The 16,689-nt window shown below is 45.4% G+C and overlaps 1 protein-coding gene across 3 annotated transcripts in view; it reads left to right on the forward strand.

Moving 5' to 3' along the window:
• RAB31 (RAB31, member RAS oncogene family) overlaps positions 1 to 16,414 on the forward strand; it is a 142,389-nt gene extending 125,975 nt beyond the window's left edge. For 2 of the 3 annotated variants that reach the window (XM_035013806.1, XM_035013808.1), the window contains exon 7: positions 4,816 to 8,297. In XM_035013806.1, the coding sequence (XP_034869697.1) occupies positions 4,816 to 4,913 (98 nt within the window). In that variant the 3' untranslated portion in view covers positions 4,914 to 8,297. Of the gene's footprint in view, positions 1 to 4,815; positions 8,298 to 15,516 lie in introns of those variants that run through there. The other variant, XM_035013807.1, reaches the window with a different exon arrangement.
• The last annotated feature ends 275 nt before the right edge of the window (positions 16,415 to 16,689 follow it).

Genomic DNA, 16,689 nt, shown 5'->3' on the forward strand with positions numbered 1-16,689 from the left:
GAAGGAAGGAAGGAAGGAAGGAAAGAAAGAAAGAAGAAAGAAGGAAGGAAGGAAGGAAGGAAGGAAACAAAGAAAGAAGAAAGAAGGAAGGAAGGAAGGAAGGAAGGAAGGAAACAAAGAAAGAAAGAAAGAAAGAAAGAAAGTCTACTCATTTAAAAAGAAAAATAAAAGGAAAAGATGCCCTTGAATGGTAAGGAAGTCTAATGATTTTAGAGTAACTTAAGCCCTTCCATATTGAAGCCCTCTGGCATTTGGGACTAACAGCCTATGGTGACCTCCCCCTTTTTCCATCTCTGTGGACATCACCATGCCTTCAGCAACCTAGACATTGATCTTTGCTTTTCTTTTTCCATCTCTCTGTGAAGTGTCTTCCCATAGTCCTTCCCATCTTTTTTTTCTGCTTCTCTTCATGGCACCCAGATCAAGGCTTTCCTTATCCCTGACTGGACTTCCTGCAAGTCTCTTGGCGCCATTCACTCTGTGTCTCCTAAGCCATTCTGGTCCCACATAGCATGTTAGCTCATTTGTCAGGTCTAGACTCTAATGTTCGAGGTCATCTAGTAATTCCAATATTATCTTCTTTACAGCAGCAAAAGGACAGTTCAGAGAATGACTCAAGTGGCTTGCCCGGCCCCCTGCCCCCACTCTCATTCTGTATTCCAAGGGCAGTGTTCTATGATTGTGAGCCACTGCAGTGTTCCACAGAGACACCCCCTCCCCCCCAAATGGAGAGGCTTAAAGGCCATTATCAGGGGTAAATACTGCCAAGTCCTATTGGTCAATTTACGAATTGGAATGATTCAGAAAATCAGGATCAAGAAATGGAAGTTAGACAGCAGTTACCAGCACTTCTAACGCCCAACAGAAGGTAGCCGAGCTGAGTAAATCCTGACCTGCCGTGAAAGGGGAGAAGCCTATGAACCTCAGAAATCTCAGGGAGGCCTCCAGGCTCACACAGGGAATGGCCTGTCCTCCACACAAGGAAAAAGAACAGCTGCAGCCAAGCACGCTGCTTTATTTTTGTTGTGTGTGAAAGCATGACAGCCCCCGGTCCAGAGCCATGATCAAATTTATAGGCTTGGAGTTTGTTTTTTCACATATTGCATTCCTGAGGAATCATTTGTAAAACCTGCTTTTTCTCTAGGCTGTCAACTTTCAGGAAAACTGAATTTCAAAAAAAAAGTCCTTTAACTTTTCCCAAGCAGAATCCTCTACAATCCAAACCTTATTAAAATAAACACCCTGGTTTAGGATTTCTACTCCAGGATGACTTGTTATGGAGATTGTGTACTCAAAGGATGTTTTTTAAGAATAGAAACCTGCAGAGGGTGATGCTCAGAGCCTTTCAGATGTGTGTGTGTGTGTGTGTGTGTGTGTATTTGTCCTATTCTGTGCCCCTGTAATTAATACAGTTTCAATTGTGTGATCGCCTTGGTACAAAACGCCTTGGCCATTTTCCGGAACCATTCTTTTGTCTAAGTACATTTAACCTTTCAGTAAGTTCCAAATAACTCTGATCACAAGATCGGGGCTCGTGTGTTTTCACAGCGCTGTTGGCTTCCTTCTGGTTTTAAGGTACTCGCCTCATTGTTATGACCAGCCTTCCTCAACCTCTACCTTAAAGTGGAAGCGTTTCCTTTCTTCTCACTTTGAAGTGGGGATCCCAGGTTGTGTTTTGTAGGAGAGTAGGATGGGTCCCCACCCTTGTACCTGAACCCTTCTCCCCAAGCAAACTCCACTTGAGACACCCCCAGGACCCGTTCATGGTTGTTCGTTCCTTCCATACTGGTGAGAGCCACAGATCGATAAGGCAGAGCGGCTGTCCAGTTAATTTCTCATGGTCTTTTTATTGGTAAGGAAAGGCCATCTTGGAGATGTTAAATAGCTTATCCAAGTTCACTTAACTGTGACACTGACTCTCAGATCTCAGAGCCCTTTTACTAGAGGAGAAAAACGAAGTCTAAGGAAACTGCTGTAACTCTCTTTTTGAGAAACACATTGTTCTAATAAGTGAGATTTTGAATATTCCGAAGACAAACAGGACTGACCTGGTGCCTCTAAGAAGCCAGGTTTGACAACTCGTTCAAAAACGCAGCTAACAGTTTAAAACAAAGAAGAAAGGAGTCTTCTTGAGGCATGACCTCTGGGTCTACTGGATCTTGCACCCTAAACATTGCCTTGCTTATTGTCCACGGAGGAGAGAAGTGGGAGGTGGGAAAAAGGGAGGAGGACAGGCAGGGCAAAGAGGGATGGCGACAGGCTGCCCTCACCTTCCCATTGTGCTTTCCATGTGCTCTTGGTTTCTAGATTTTCACTCAACCCTTGTGACTTCAATGTGTATTGTATGCAGAAGCTTTCTGTGTATTTGGGGTATGTGTCGTAGGAAAAGATCTTACGACATGAAGCATGTAGAATAAGTCACGGATAGGAGGGCTAAACGCATAATGCTCTTTGCAAACTTTATTTTTTTTTAAGATTTTATTTGAGAGAGAGAGCACACAAGCAGGTGGAGTGGCAGAGGGAGAGGGAGAGGCAGGCTCTCTGCTGAGCAGGGAGCCCGACGCGAGGCTCGATCCCAGAACCCTGAGATCATGACCTGAGCCGAAGGAAGATGCTTAACCAACTGAGCCACACAGGCACCCCACTCTTTGGCTAACTGTAGAGTTAACAACATAAGAATAGCATGAAGTTGGTGTTAGTGTAGGATGTTGATTTTGATATTGTCAAAACTACTTATCAGGGGACAGTACTTGGCTTTATTAACTAGGGCCACAGCTTGCACCAATCAGAATTATAATTTTGTCCCAGAGCATTTCAGATGCAAAAGCCAAAGCCTCTGTTGCAGCAGCAAACACATTCAGGAGGCATCTGAAGTCTTACAAATTTAAATAATGATATAACGTGACACCGTTGTCCCTCCAAAACACAGCACTTGCTCTGGAGGAGTAAATAACACTTGATTGGCAAGATCAGACCTAAATAAATCAGAGCATTGGTAGTCCTTGGGAGCTTTCCCCTCTGTTCATTGCTTAAGATTGACAAAGTAGAAGAGGCATTTTATTTACTTCCTCTTAATTACGACTAATAAAAAACACAGCAGGTCCAAAGGAGGAAAGTATATATACTTCCGTTCTCATTTGCTTCTGGGTCAGGGCTGAACTGCTTTGAGAACGGCGAGTGACAGCTTTGCTTAGCTTTGTGGGCTTCCAGGCAGCGGCCTGAATAGTGGCTTCAGAATTATTACAACCTTCTCATCTGCTTCATCCTCAAATGAAGAGCTCTACAATTAATTTTGGATTTTGGATACCCGCCAATGACCTTAATCTCTATGCCTGAGGTTTGATAAGTGGCCGTGGCCCCCAGTGTACACAGTGCACCATACCTTGGTCATTAACTATTTCTGCTCCTGGTGCAGAAGTACCCAGGATGATTGGACTCTCTGTATGATCTGGAGGTAACCTCCACTTGCACTGAAGGCCTTTGTCTTTGGAGCTAATTTCCCTTCCATTTCTAATGACTGCTTACTTAGTAAACTGATACACTGATGAACTGATTTTAACAACCTTTATTTTAGAGCTAGGGTTGCATGCTTTTTATGGGGGATAGAAATGTAGCAGAGAGAGTGAACCTGGTGCAACGGGAAATACACAGGCTTTGGGACCCATCAGAAAATCAAGATAATCAAAGAACCACCTGCGCCACTTTATTGTGGACGTGACCTGCATGCAGCCTGTGACCTGAGCTCTCTGAGACTTAGTAAAATGATGATAATAGCAGCCATCACACTGACCTCACAGCCTTAAGTGCCCGGGAATGTTTTTGAAAATGGTGAAGTTCTAAACACATATTTGTTATTTCCAGATCCCACTGCCTTTTCCAAAGAAAGCTTTATTGAGATAAAACTCACATACTGTCCATTTCATCAATTTGAAGTGTACAAGTCAATGGTTTTTAGTATATTTACAGAGCTGTTCATCAATAGTTTCAGAATATCTCTATCATCTCAAAAAGAAACTGCATACCCTTTAGCTACCACCTCCCTGTCCTCCACCATTGCCTTCTTAATTTTTACTTTGCCTTTATTTACAGAGACTCTAGGACAATTTTTAAAATTACATTAAGTAAAAATAAGATGACTCGGGTGGCTCAGTCATTGGGCGTCTGCCTTTGGCTCAGGTCATGATCCCAGGGTCCAGGGATCGAGCCCCCACATCGGGCTCCCTGTTCCGTGGGGAGCCTGCTTCTCCCTCTCCCACTCCCCCTGCTTGTGTTCTCTCTGCCAAATAAATAAATGTACAAAATCTTGAAAAAAAATAAGATGACTTGTGCATGGCAGGATGACGGATGGGGAGCTAAGTGTTAACAAATGGTATTACTAGGAAGATTATAATTCTGTTTGAAGAAGCAGAAGGCTGAGTCCTCATGGTTACCAGGGAAGCCCTGCTGCCATGAGGCAGCTCACAGCAGTGGGGCACACCTGGGGGAGGGCTGGGGAGGAAGCAGTGAGCTGATGTTGATGCACAGAAAGTGGATGGGGACTTGCTCCCTTACTCAGGAGCATGGGGTTCCAAATCCAGGGAAATCCATGGTATCAGGAAGCTGCTTTTACTTTTCCTTAACTTTCCAAACAGGAGTTTGACTTCAGGCATCAGAGCAACAAAGGAAGGAGGGAGGGAGGGAGGAAGAGACATTCCTGGACCCCTCTACTTCCTGTATAACCCAAACATTAAGTGGAGGTGTTGAGGCAGGGTCACAGTCTGTATATGGTGTCGACTAGAAAAAAGGAAATCAATACTGGCCTCCTCTTTGTTCCAGGTCGCCAGATCCCACCCTTGGACCCCCATGAAAATGGAAACAATGGAGCAATCAAACTTGGGAAGCAAGCCACGCAAGCCAGCCGGCGGTGCTGCTGACCCGTGGGCCATGGCCCACTGTACTTTAAGAAGCCAGAGCCGACCTCCCATTCTTGGCAGCCTGGCACCCCGCGTAGGGAGATGAGAGATGCTGGCTTGGCATCCTGGAAGACCTGAAGCGATGGGGCAGGAAATGTCCCTGGAAAAGGCTTTTAGAAAACTCCAGAAAAATCTGCCATACTACCACAAAATGGCCTTTGGTGTATGAAATGAGCATGAGAGGAAACAGATGTTAGGTAGTAAGTACAGTTGAGTTTTTTGTTGTTGTTAAAAACCTTAAAATATTCTTCAATTTGTACAGCCGTCTCACTGGCTTATCTGTGTGTGAGATTCTGAGGTGGCCTTCCCCTTTGACTTCCTCGGTTCCTCAGCCCAATTTCACCAAGTTCCCCAGTGCCACTCCCTCTGTTACCTGGACAGACTTCACGGAAAGTTTCATTTCATTTCATTCCATTTACCTTTCAGTGGAGTGTAATTGGATCATCACTCAAGCTAGAGACTTGAGCCATTATGAAAGTGGAGAAAGATGTATTAGAAACTGTTGTCTACATCTCTGACTTGTACTTGATGCCTGTTTTTCTAAGTTTTAGTCATATATAAACAAACCAAATCTGACTAAGATAGTTCATGCAGTTTGGGGGTTAGGAGGCCTAGTTTGAAAGAGTCATTTGAGTAGTTACTGTGTAAACAGTGACAGATGTAGCATATAAATATTTTTCCAGAGACTGCCTGGGATGCATCATCTCCACAGTAATAAATTCCCACTCTCTTACAGAAGATTAATTCACGGAGTAGGGTTTTACTAAGACAGTATGTCATGGTGTCATATCCAGGGGGAAAACTAGCCGGAGGATGTCTGAGTCTAAATCATAGGGCAAATTTCTAATACTATCAATCAGTAGGTTACAGGAAAGCCAGCCAGAGGAAGCACCTTAAGATTTGAGACCCACCCCCCCAAATTACAAAACTGGAGAAAGTGTTTTAGAAGATGCCAAGCTTGGGCAGCTGGGAGGTAGGACTCACCAGAGGTCCAACCCTAGAATGCCCATTAGTTAGCTGAGAGTAGGCTTTCATAAAACCTTCCTTTCTAGATTCCCTGTCTGCTCAATTGATGAAAGATGTCTGAATCCAATGGAAGGAAAGGGAAAGAAGGCACAGAAGGGAAGAAAAGCTATTTCCACTAGAAATCCAAATCTTATTACCATTCTAACTTCCATAAATACCTGGGATCAAGAAGCAGTTGGTTTCCAATTAAGGCTTATATTGGGAGGAAATTCTTAAAGGGCATTTGGATCCATGCCTTCAGTGGGGACTAGGAAACTCAAGACTGGCTGGTCCCAGGAATGGTTAATCAGGCAGTGTGGTAATAGGGCCAGCCAGTACCTTTTCGGCCAGCAAACATTAATAGAAAACCTATAACATAAAAGCCAGGAGAGAGATGGTGAGCCGACAAAAGACCTCAAGACTCCAGTAACAGTGTGAGCTGCTTCCTCGGAGGCCTGTCATGGCTGTGCCCACCCTGCTCTTGACAGGTAGAGACGGTGAGATTGCCGTCAACGAAAAGCAAGGGCCCTTGAGAGAGTCACGGCCGAGTTTGCACTCCTTTATGGGGACCGCAATCAAGAAAACAGGTTGAAATCACAGATTTAGGGTTTGTTTTTTTCTAGAAAAACTCAACAATATACTGTCAATTGGCTATCACCACTGCTTCACTCAGCTTGCAAGAATAGTTTGACAATCTTAGGATGTGCAGGCCAGAAACACTTATTTTTGGTTCGAGAGTGCCTCTTAGCTCTCTGAGACTGGCACTTAAAAACTGCTAGCAAGTGGCATTTGGAAGTCTTGGCAGAGCCCTTGCCAGGCTTTTTAGGGTTTTCTCCACATTGTCAACTTTACTAGTAGCCAGCATGATTCTGCTTGCAGGCCAAGTGATGATCATGCCTCTTCCGAAAGTTAAAAAATTGGGGCTGCAAATTGAATGACATCTTTCCAGGGGGCATGAAGGCTCGTTGTGGAACCTTTCCTCCTCCAGCTGTCCCTGAGAACCTCGGTCTATCTCTAGACAGCCGCTCAGGTTGCGCAGCTAAGGCGGTCCACGTCCCTGCGGGGTTCCAAGCCCCGGTTGGGGTCTCTAGTGGTTGCATCTTGCATGAAAGAGCTGATGTTAATCACGTGGAGCGAGCAACCCACGAATGAGCCCATGGTCTTATTTCAGAAGCACATTGAGGGTGTGAACCACTCTTTTACCTTTCTGTACTGCCTTAACTCTTCCAGCCAGTCGGATGACAATGTGTATGTAATCACTACTCGCAGCAGCTGGGGAAAGAGTACCCAGCACTTGGGCACACATGCATTCGTATAAACATGGAGGCTCCTGGGCAGATTGACGCCCTAGCCTTGTCTGCAATGAAGCTTGCTTTCTTCCCTTATTTTGTCTTGCAATGACTTTCTGGCTGTTCTGATCATTGAACTCTAACCGTGTAATATCGTGTAAAAGCCTGGAATTGACTATTGCTCCAAAATGTCAAGTAGTTTCATGTAATGTAAATCCTTCACATAATTTTCCAAACTTTGCTTTTTTCCCCTCCATTTTCTTTCCTTCCATGGGCATATATATGTGTAAATATGATTTTGTGTTTGTGACACCGATATGTAATCCATTTCACTGGCTGAGTCTGGCTCGTGCCTGTGTGTTGTACAGTGTAGGCCTGGGTTCTCATAGGGGTCATTTCCCTGTGGGAATCTCTAAGGTGGCGCTGGAGTCATGCACACATTTTAGGTCGGTACATAATTGACTTGCCATTTTATACTTGAAATGGTACATCAGGGTGCTCAAGATGACGTTACCTTGCAGACTAGAGAAGGTTGAAGACCTAAAACTAACTTTTAGCCAACGGAAGGGCTGTGCCCCAAGGAGAACTGAATTCATTTGCCAAGGGAGGTTTGGATGACGGAAGTATTTCCTTGACGGTCAAGGACTATGGCGTGCGCTGGCTGAAGCCGAGCTCCTCTTACAGGACTTCACTTGCTGCAATGCTCGCAGCCACTCGAATTACAAGCTGGCTTATAAACTAAAGGGCTCTGAGCTGTATTCAGATCCATTCAGCATCGGGTCTACTTTTTCAGCCATCACTGTTGAAAGCAGACCCAGTGATCTAATGTCAGTGCTCTGTCGTGTAAACCGTTCCTTTTTCTTGTGTTTCTGTAAAGGGCTTCTGGCTGGGCTGGACCCAGTTCTCACATATAGAAGACGCTGCTGCAGACAATTAGGACCTTTCCACCTTGTATTCTATAGTAAGGCACTGCCCTCAACATCACCCAACTGTATATGTTATTTGGGGTTTAACACACACTGATTCATACTAATAAATATTGTAAGTTTTACCAAGTTTGTCTTTTTCTTATAATGTTCAGTAGGATCATTTTTTTAAGAAAATCACATTTACCTCAGAATAAAGCATGGTGATTCCCCAGAGATATTTGGGTACCGGTACATACAAAGACGTGTGTAGGGGGTGTTCACTGGCACTGTTTGCAATAGCAGAATGTCTTCCCCTAAGGAAATCAGTAATAAAATGTGGCACAACCACATATGAACACTGTGTGGTAATTAAAATGAATGCAAGATCTCTCATGAACCAACCACGTATCTCAAAACAGAACGTGGCGTGCAGGGCTACATACTGCACACCCCCAAGGGAGCCACTCTCCTAGTGGCCTGTGTGAATGGAACCTCAGGAGTTAATGCAGCGCACAGCCTGAGCAACAGAGCTGTGGCCTGAACAAGTGAATAAAGCAAGTTAAAGAAGTACAAACGCATACAAATTCACACAAAAACAATCATGAATGTTGTTTGTGAACATGTGTGTGTAGAAATAAAGGAGGAATTAGAAAGCAAAACATCAACTTCATGATAGTGCTCACCTCTGGGGAGGCAGCAAGTAGACAGGATCAGGGAGGGGAACAAAGGACATTTAACTGGCAGTAATTTCTATTAATTTTATGATAGAAAAATCTGAAGCCAATATGACAAAATGATAGCATTTGGTAATTTCAAGGTATGTGCTTTATTAGTCAATGCATTTTGCTGTATTAAGTTATTTGAAAGAGAGGCCATGGAAACAAGAAACAATGAAGGATGAAGCTGACTTTGTAAATGTGCTAGAAAGAATCATAAGTGTAATTGCCAACTTAATTCTCAGTAAATTTTACAAGGCTGACTTAGGCCCATCCTTTCATCATCCCAGCTGCCCCCGCCTGCCCACACAGACTTCCTCTCGCATGCCTGTGCATCTTGTACTTTGTGTGCAAAGCACTGTTTGATGTGTCGATGGACACGGAAAAGAGTACGAAGAGGGAGGAAGGCAGTGCCTCGTGTACTCAGCATTCAAGTCCCTCCCGTGCTGGGAAGCTGCTTGCAATATGTAATCAAACAAGAAACAAAATAAAAACCACCCTCACCAAGAGACCCGGTGTTCCAGTTTTGTGAGAAAATAAGCCTCTCTTTTGCATCTCCTAGGAAGTGGTTACCCCTTTATGGCAATGTGGGGAAATGTTTTAGAACAGCCCAACGGATTGTTGGATTTAGCCCGAAAATGTGCAGCCCAGTCTTCTTCGTCAATAGCATTCTATACAGACGGCCCTGCCTCTCCCCCGTCCGTCAGTCCTGCTTTGTCCCAGCCTGGGGGTTTATTTCATAGGAGCCACGGTCTGAGGAGTTGTGCACTAAGGCACCTCACATGTTTTTACAAAACAACTGGTTGACTTATGGACTCTGGAGAACAAGGGCAGAAAGTCCAGAGCTTTACTCGGCTTGACGACCGAGGACTGCCTGTGGATGTTCTGAGTAGTCATTAAACATTTCCTGCTCAGCAAATGTTGTCCCAAGAGTGAGGCTTGAGGTTAGAAGAGGAGGGAGATCTCATCCTAATTTCATGAGCTCTGTCTCCAGAAGCGTCTTCTCTGAAGTTTCGAGACTACAGCCCCATGTGGTTCCACTGGCTTCTTGTACATCCATGAAGCTCCCTCTTCTCCTTCATTCCAGTGTTTATGGAGACACCAGACAGATAATACCGAGCATTGGCAGGCATCCTGAAGATGGGCGTTCTTGTACATGCCTGTCAAGAGTGCAAATCCAGTCTTTCTAGAAAGTGGTTTGATAATGTGTATCTGAGACATTTGAAAAGACTACATCCTATGACCCACGAATCCTGTTTTTCTATTTGTAGGAATTAAGTGTATGTGCTTTTGTGTTTGTGTGTATGTACATATGTGTGTGTATATATGCGTATATATGTATGTGTTATACGTATAACATACATACACATTACCTATTACTGAATATGTATTCATCCAAAACTTAGTGTCTTAAAACCATGAACACCTATATCTTATGGTCTCTGTGGGCAGGATTTGGTAACAGCTTAGCTGGGTGGTTCCGGTGCGAGGTCCTTAACAGGTGAATTGGGGATGTCGGCTGGGGCTGCAGCGTCTGAAGTCTTGACTGCCTCCCTCACGGGGCTCTTGGCAGGACGCCCCATTTCCTTGCCAGGGGGGCCTCTCCGTACACTGCTCAAGTGACCTCATGTCGTGCGAGCTGGCTAGTGCAGATTTATTCATTAGTGATATGCACATACTAAGGTGTTTGTCCCGGTATCATTTATAATAATGAAAGCTTGGGATAATCCAAATAATCTATGATTGGAAATTAAATAAAAATAAAAAAATAAATTAAATTAAAAATTAAATAAATAAATTATAATAGAACCATAAAATAGAATACCGTAATCATTAAAAATGACAGTATTCAAAATCAGTATACGGCCACAAGAGTCAGAGGTATGAAAATGTACTCTTTTCTTTTTTCTGCCATATCTTCATTTCTACCTTGAGCCCCCTTTCTGTGTAATGTGGAAAGCTGGATGTGGTTGCCCAGCTAGTTTGACCTCATCGACTCAGTAGCTTCCATCACTATGGGCTTAAGTGTATTCTCAAGATCGAACCCTCATTTTCTCCCAGGGGTGGCTGAAGGGGTGGCCAGAAAGCACTGGAGCTTCTGGAGGGCTGCTGTAGTGTTCCTGAGTCTCATTGTCTGGCCCACACAGTGGTCTCTCTCTGTCTTGTCTTGTGCACCTAGCCCCCCTCAACTCTGCTTTTGCACCCCATATGAAGCTTCTGGGAAGATTTTGGATGGAAGCATGAGCTCCTCTGGGGTCCTCAGAGATTGGTAGGGCAACAGCCTGGGCTGGAGTGGGGGGCTCTGTCAGCAGAAGATTCCCTCTATTTTTTTTTTTTTAAGATTTTATTTATTTATTTGACAGAGACAGACACAGTGAGAGCAGGAACGTAAGCAGGGGGAGTGGGAGAGGGAGAAGCAGGCTTCCCGCAGAGCAGGGAGCCCGATGCGGGGCTCGATCCCAGGACCCTGGGATCATGACCCGAGCCAAAGGCAGACGCCTAACGACTGAGCCACCCAGGTGCCCCAGAAGATTCCCTCTATTGCTGGGGTTGTGTTACTGGGGTTCCCTGATGATAGCCTGCGGTGGGGTACAGTTCTCATTCCTCTTTCTGGGAGGCTGGTGGGAAGTTGGTGCTGGGCCCACCTTACTCAGATTGTATCTGCATGTGAGCTCTCTCAACTTCTCCATTGCTCCCTACCCATAGCCCAGTGGGTGTGGGAGTGAGGAGAAGCAGGCTATAATTCATACTATCTTTGTCAGGGCTTGCCTTTTCGAGTTCCAAAATCCTCTGCTTACATGAAGACTTTATTGCCCCAACTGGGGCACTTTTGAGAGTGAAGGGGATGCTGTTACTATCAAGCTGGGACAACAGGATTAAGTTGGAGAGTCTCAGGCACACTAGGACACATGGTCATTCTGGTCTAGCCTCTTACCCATCTAGCAAGGTGGAAGGTGGTGTTGGAGAGGTGGGGCAGAAAACTCAGGAGTTCCTGGATAAGTATCTCATCACAGCTGTCTTGGTAAAGTCATCCATCCATCCATCCATTCATCCATCCATCCATCCATTCATCCAAGAAGTATTTGTCAAGGGCTACAATGAGCTGGTGCTGAATGAGCCCTCCGTGCTCCATCAGACGTATGCAATTTCCAAGCTTATAAAGGAGGAAACAAATATAAGGGAAAAGACAAAAGAAACCAAGAATGGCAGGAATGAGAAGGAGATGTTCCTTTAAGGGTAGACAGGGCAGCTTGACTGGGAGGGGCCCGGTGACCACAGGGCTAGGAATCAGCCCACCCCTTACTCATTGTAAGATCCTGAACAAGTTCCTTGGTTTCTGTGAGCCTCAGTTTTCACCTGTCAAATGGGGATAGTGCCCACATCACAGGTTTGATGTCAACACTAAGTGGAATTGTTGTGTAAGGCTTAGTCCAGACCACCTCGTGGCCACGGTTAGGCCACTGGCTGCAACATTTGCCCTGGATTTGTGAAGTGACCTAGTTGCCACTTTCTTATTTTTGTTCCTTTCCCTGAAGGAATGTGATAGATTAAGATCAAGGAATCTAGGGGCACCTAGGTGGCTCAGTCGTTAAGCGTCTGCCTTCAGCTCAGGGCATGATCCCGGGGTCCTGGGATGGAGCCCCCGTGTCAGGCTCCCTGCTCAGGGGGAGTCTCCTTCTCCCTTTCCCTCTGCCCCTCCCCCAGTTTGTGCTCGTGAGTGCATGCACACACACTCTCTCTCAAATAAATAAATAAAATCTTAAAAATAAATAAAAAGAAAAGAAATGTAGTGTCAGTCCACCTGAGTCTGACCCCCCAGCTCTGTAATTTGCTGGCAGTCGGATGTTTGGCAGATTAATGTCTCTAAGCCCCAGTTTCCTTGTATGCAAAATGCAGAAAATAATTCCTCCCCAGTTCTGGAATCCGAAGAGCTCCGTGAGTGGAGAGGTTTTTCCTCAGTTTTGCATGGACTCATTTGGAGTAAAACTAGATCTGAGCTGATCCGATGATGTTTACAGTCATTATTTCTCCAGCCAGGGGTGAATATCTGCACTGTTAACTGCAGAAATACTCTGGTGTTTGCTTCTAGGATCCCATCCCTGACTCTGCCGGGTGTTCATAATAGAGGCACTGCATTACTTTTATAAAATCCAAACAAAATTCGGAATTCTGCAGACACCTGCCCCCAGGTGTCATCTAAGTTACCAGGATCTCGTCATAGCACTTCCCTCACAGGTGTGTCCTGAGGATGGAGGGCGAGCGGGTGCCGAGAGCCCTTCCCACGTGGGAGCTCCAGGCAGCTGCTGTTTATGCAGATGGCAACCCCAGCCAAGGCTTCTGAGCGGGTCCGCGCGGCTCTCACCCTGTAGAAAGCACTTTTTATCATCCTGGCACCAAGCAAAAGTGCAGAACCAGGAACAGCTAACGTGAATACAGCCGCTTGCTATGTGCCGGGCACCGTCCCAGGCGTTTTACAGCACATTGCCTCTTTTTATTTTTACCACCCTCTTTGTTGTTACCCTATTACTCCATCACCAGTATTACCTCCATTCTACAGATGAAGAAACTGAGGCACAGGGGGTTAAGTAAATTGCCCAAGACCAGAGATTAGTAAGAGAGACAGAAGGCAAACATTAGCTACTCTTATTCTTTCCTCTTCTTTTTCTTTTTTTATTAAAAAAAAAGGAAAGAGCTTTTTTGAGGTATAATAGACATATTACATTAGTTCCTGGTATATAACATAACGATTCATTATTTGTATCTATTCTGAAATGATCACCACAATAAGTTTACTTAACATCCACCACTACACGTAGTTACAGGTTTTTTTCCTTGTAATGAGACCTTCGAAGATCTATTCTCTTAGCGACCTTTTTTTTTTCCTAAGATTTTATTTATTTCTTTGAGAGAAAGAGAGCACAAGTGGGGGAGGAAGGGCAGAGAGGGGAGAAGCAGGCTCCTCGCTGGGCAGGGAGCTCCATCCCAGGACCCTGAGATCGGGACTGGAGCCAAAGGCAGACACTTAACCGACGGAGCACCCCAGGCGTCCCCTCTTAGCAACTTTCAAATTTATGATCCAGTTTTATAAACTATAGTCACCATGTTGTACATGATGTGCTCTGGACTTATTTCTTTTATAACTGGGATTTTGTAGCTTTTGACCCCCTTCTCTTTTTTTCCTTTCTTTGCTCTCATTATAAGCTCTGTAAATACAAAGGCACGGAAGGAAAGGAGATCTACCTTCATTGAATACTTGCCGCGAGCTAAATACTTTCAAGTTGTATCTCATTTCAGCCGTAAAACGAATCTGGGGGGGATGCACTGTTGTTCTCATCTGTGCGGAAGGAGCACGGGGCGCTTCACTGACTCTCAATCTCGTGGTTACTCGCAGGGTAACCTCCATCCCTGCTGAGGCCCAGCTCTCCGGAGGAAGCGGGGGCTGGGCAGCTCAAGGCTAAGCAGTTCAGGCCAGAAGGGCCAAATCTCTCCATTAGCGAGATTTGCTGGTTTCAAGGAACTATTATCTGGTCCCAAAGTGTAGGCGTGACTCTCCTTGACCCACTGCTCTGGCAGCTTGATTGATCTTTTCCATATCCCTGACCTTGATGTTGACACCATTTGCTCAGCCCTGACCAAAGTTCTTAACCTGCTTTTTGAAATTACACTGGCATCAGGGTCCCGCAATTTTGATGCGGCAGGGCCCAAGGCCCTGAATATGCTCCTGAGAACCCAGTGCCAAACCGGTGTCCCCAAGCGGGCCTGGGTGACCCGAGAGCGGCCAGCCTCCTCTGCTCTCCTTCACCTCGCATTTTCTCTTGATGGGTACCTAATTCCCTCTCCTTTCCTCGTCCTTTGGAAAAGGATCCCAACTCACTTCTATTTTATTTTTTTATTTTATTTTTTTTTATTTATTTGAGAGAGAATGAGAGACAGAGAGCACGAGAGGGAAGAGGGTCAGAGGGAGAAGCAGACCCCCCGCTGAGCAGGGAGCCCGATGTGGGACTCGATCCAGGGACTCCAGGATCATGACCTGAGCCGAAGGCAGTCGCTTAACCAACTGAGCCACCCAGGCGCCCCCAACTCACTTCTAAAGCATGTCCCATGTTTTTTCTTTCTTCTGTCTTAAAGTCCTCCTGCGCTGCTTCCCACCTGTCGTCAACTTTCATATACCCATAAACCTTCTCTAGAGGTGATCAGCTGCCCGCCATGTCCTTCCCCCCAAGCTCCTCTCTCTCTCCTCCACACTAATGAAATCCTTAAAAGAGAATCTTGATCTTCTATTCATTCACTCGTCACCTGAATTTAGAATTGGGCCGCTATCCCTCATCCTGCACTTTCAAAGGGATATATATATGGAGGGACCACCTACCTACTTGCCTCTCTCTCCTCATTCTCCCTGCATCCCTGTAGGAACTTGAGGGTGTGGACCTCCCCCCCCCCCCCCGCAGTTCTTCCTTTTCTGGATTGGGCTCTATGCTTCCCTTAACTTCTTTCATGCACCTGTTCATTTCCCTTTGCTCAATCTTCTTAGACTCCTAGCTGCTTAAATGCAGGTGGCTCCTGCAAACAGGCTCCCGATTCTGCTCAATTGATCCCCCCTTTTTATGATCTCATCCAATTTGATGATTTTGACTATTGCTTCTAGGTGTTTGACTTCCAAACTGTGGTCTGGCCTGGCTTCCTTCAGGAGATGGGAACTTGTTTGTCATCTGCCAGGAGGGTGCACACATGGGTGCCCCGCTCCAGGTGCCGACGCCCTGTTGGGTCCTCGCAGAACCTCCTCCACCTGGTCACCTGTCGCTGCCCGCCCTGCAGTCCCTCGGTGGCTCAGACTTCAAATGTGAGAGTCTGTGTCAACTTCCCCTAGGTGTTTGTCAAACGATGGAAATTCTATTCCTGGAATTTCTTGAACCTTTTTAACCCTCTTTCCCCTCTCCGAGTGTAGGCTTTTGATATATTCTCTCTTAACTATTGCGATGGCTCCTTAGCAGATCTCTGAGGTCTGTCTTTGGCCCACAAGTCTGTCGTTGAGATGCTGAATCGCCTAAAGTACAGATCAGATTATGGCATCTCCTCAAAACTTTCTGTGACGCAACTGCAAATGCAATGAAATTCCGAGTCTAAGACATGTGCTGAAATATCCCTCTCATTTGGACCTGGCCTCTGTCTCTCCCCAGCATAGGCTGGGGCCCGCCCCCTCCCGCCTCACCACATGGTTGCACCGTGGCTCTCCTCCGCCCTGGAAGGCCATCCCTATCTGCTCCTCTCTCCTGGCTTCTAGGAGCTTTCTCATGTCTTCCCCGGGGGAGTAACAGCCCTTCTTCTAATCTCTGTAGAGTTTGGGGTAGCAGGTTAGCCCGTAAGTTAAAGTCAAACAATGTTTACCCTAGGTAGTACATTTTTCACTCAATACGATGAGTCTAGAATTAAATTGTCATTTTAATGCTCTATACTCAGTTAATTAGGTATTACCTCAGAAGATCAAGAAAGAAGAGAAACTCAATGGAATACTACGCAGCCATCAAAAAAATGAAATCTTGCCATTTGCAACGATGTGGACGGAGCTAGAGGGTATTATGCTGAGCGAAAGAAGTCAATCAGAGAAAGACATGTATCATATGATCTCACTCATATGTGGAATTTAAGAAACAAAACAGAGGATCATAGGGGAAGGGAAGGAAAAATAAAATAAGAGACTTATTTTATTTATTATTAAGAGACTCTTAACTCTAGGGAACAAACTGAGGGTTGGTGGAGGGGAGGAGGGTGGGGGGATGGGGTAACTGGGTGATGGTCATTAAGGAAGGCACGTGGTGTA

Source organism: Mirounga leonina, unplaced genomic scaffold, assembly GCF_011800145.1.
Source record: "Mirounga leonina isolate KUSES-001 unplaced genomic scaffold, KU_Mleo_1.0 Mir_167, whole genome shotgun sequence".
Classification (NCBI taxonomy): domain Eukaryota; kingdom Metazoa; phylum Chordata; class Mammalia; order Carnivora; family Phocidae; genus Mirounga; species Mirounga leonina.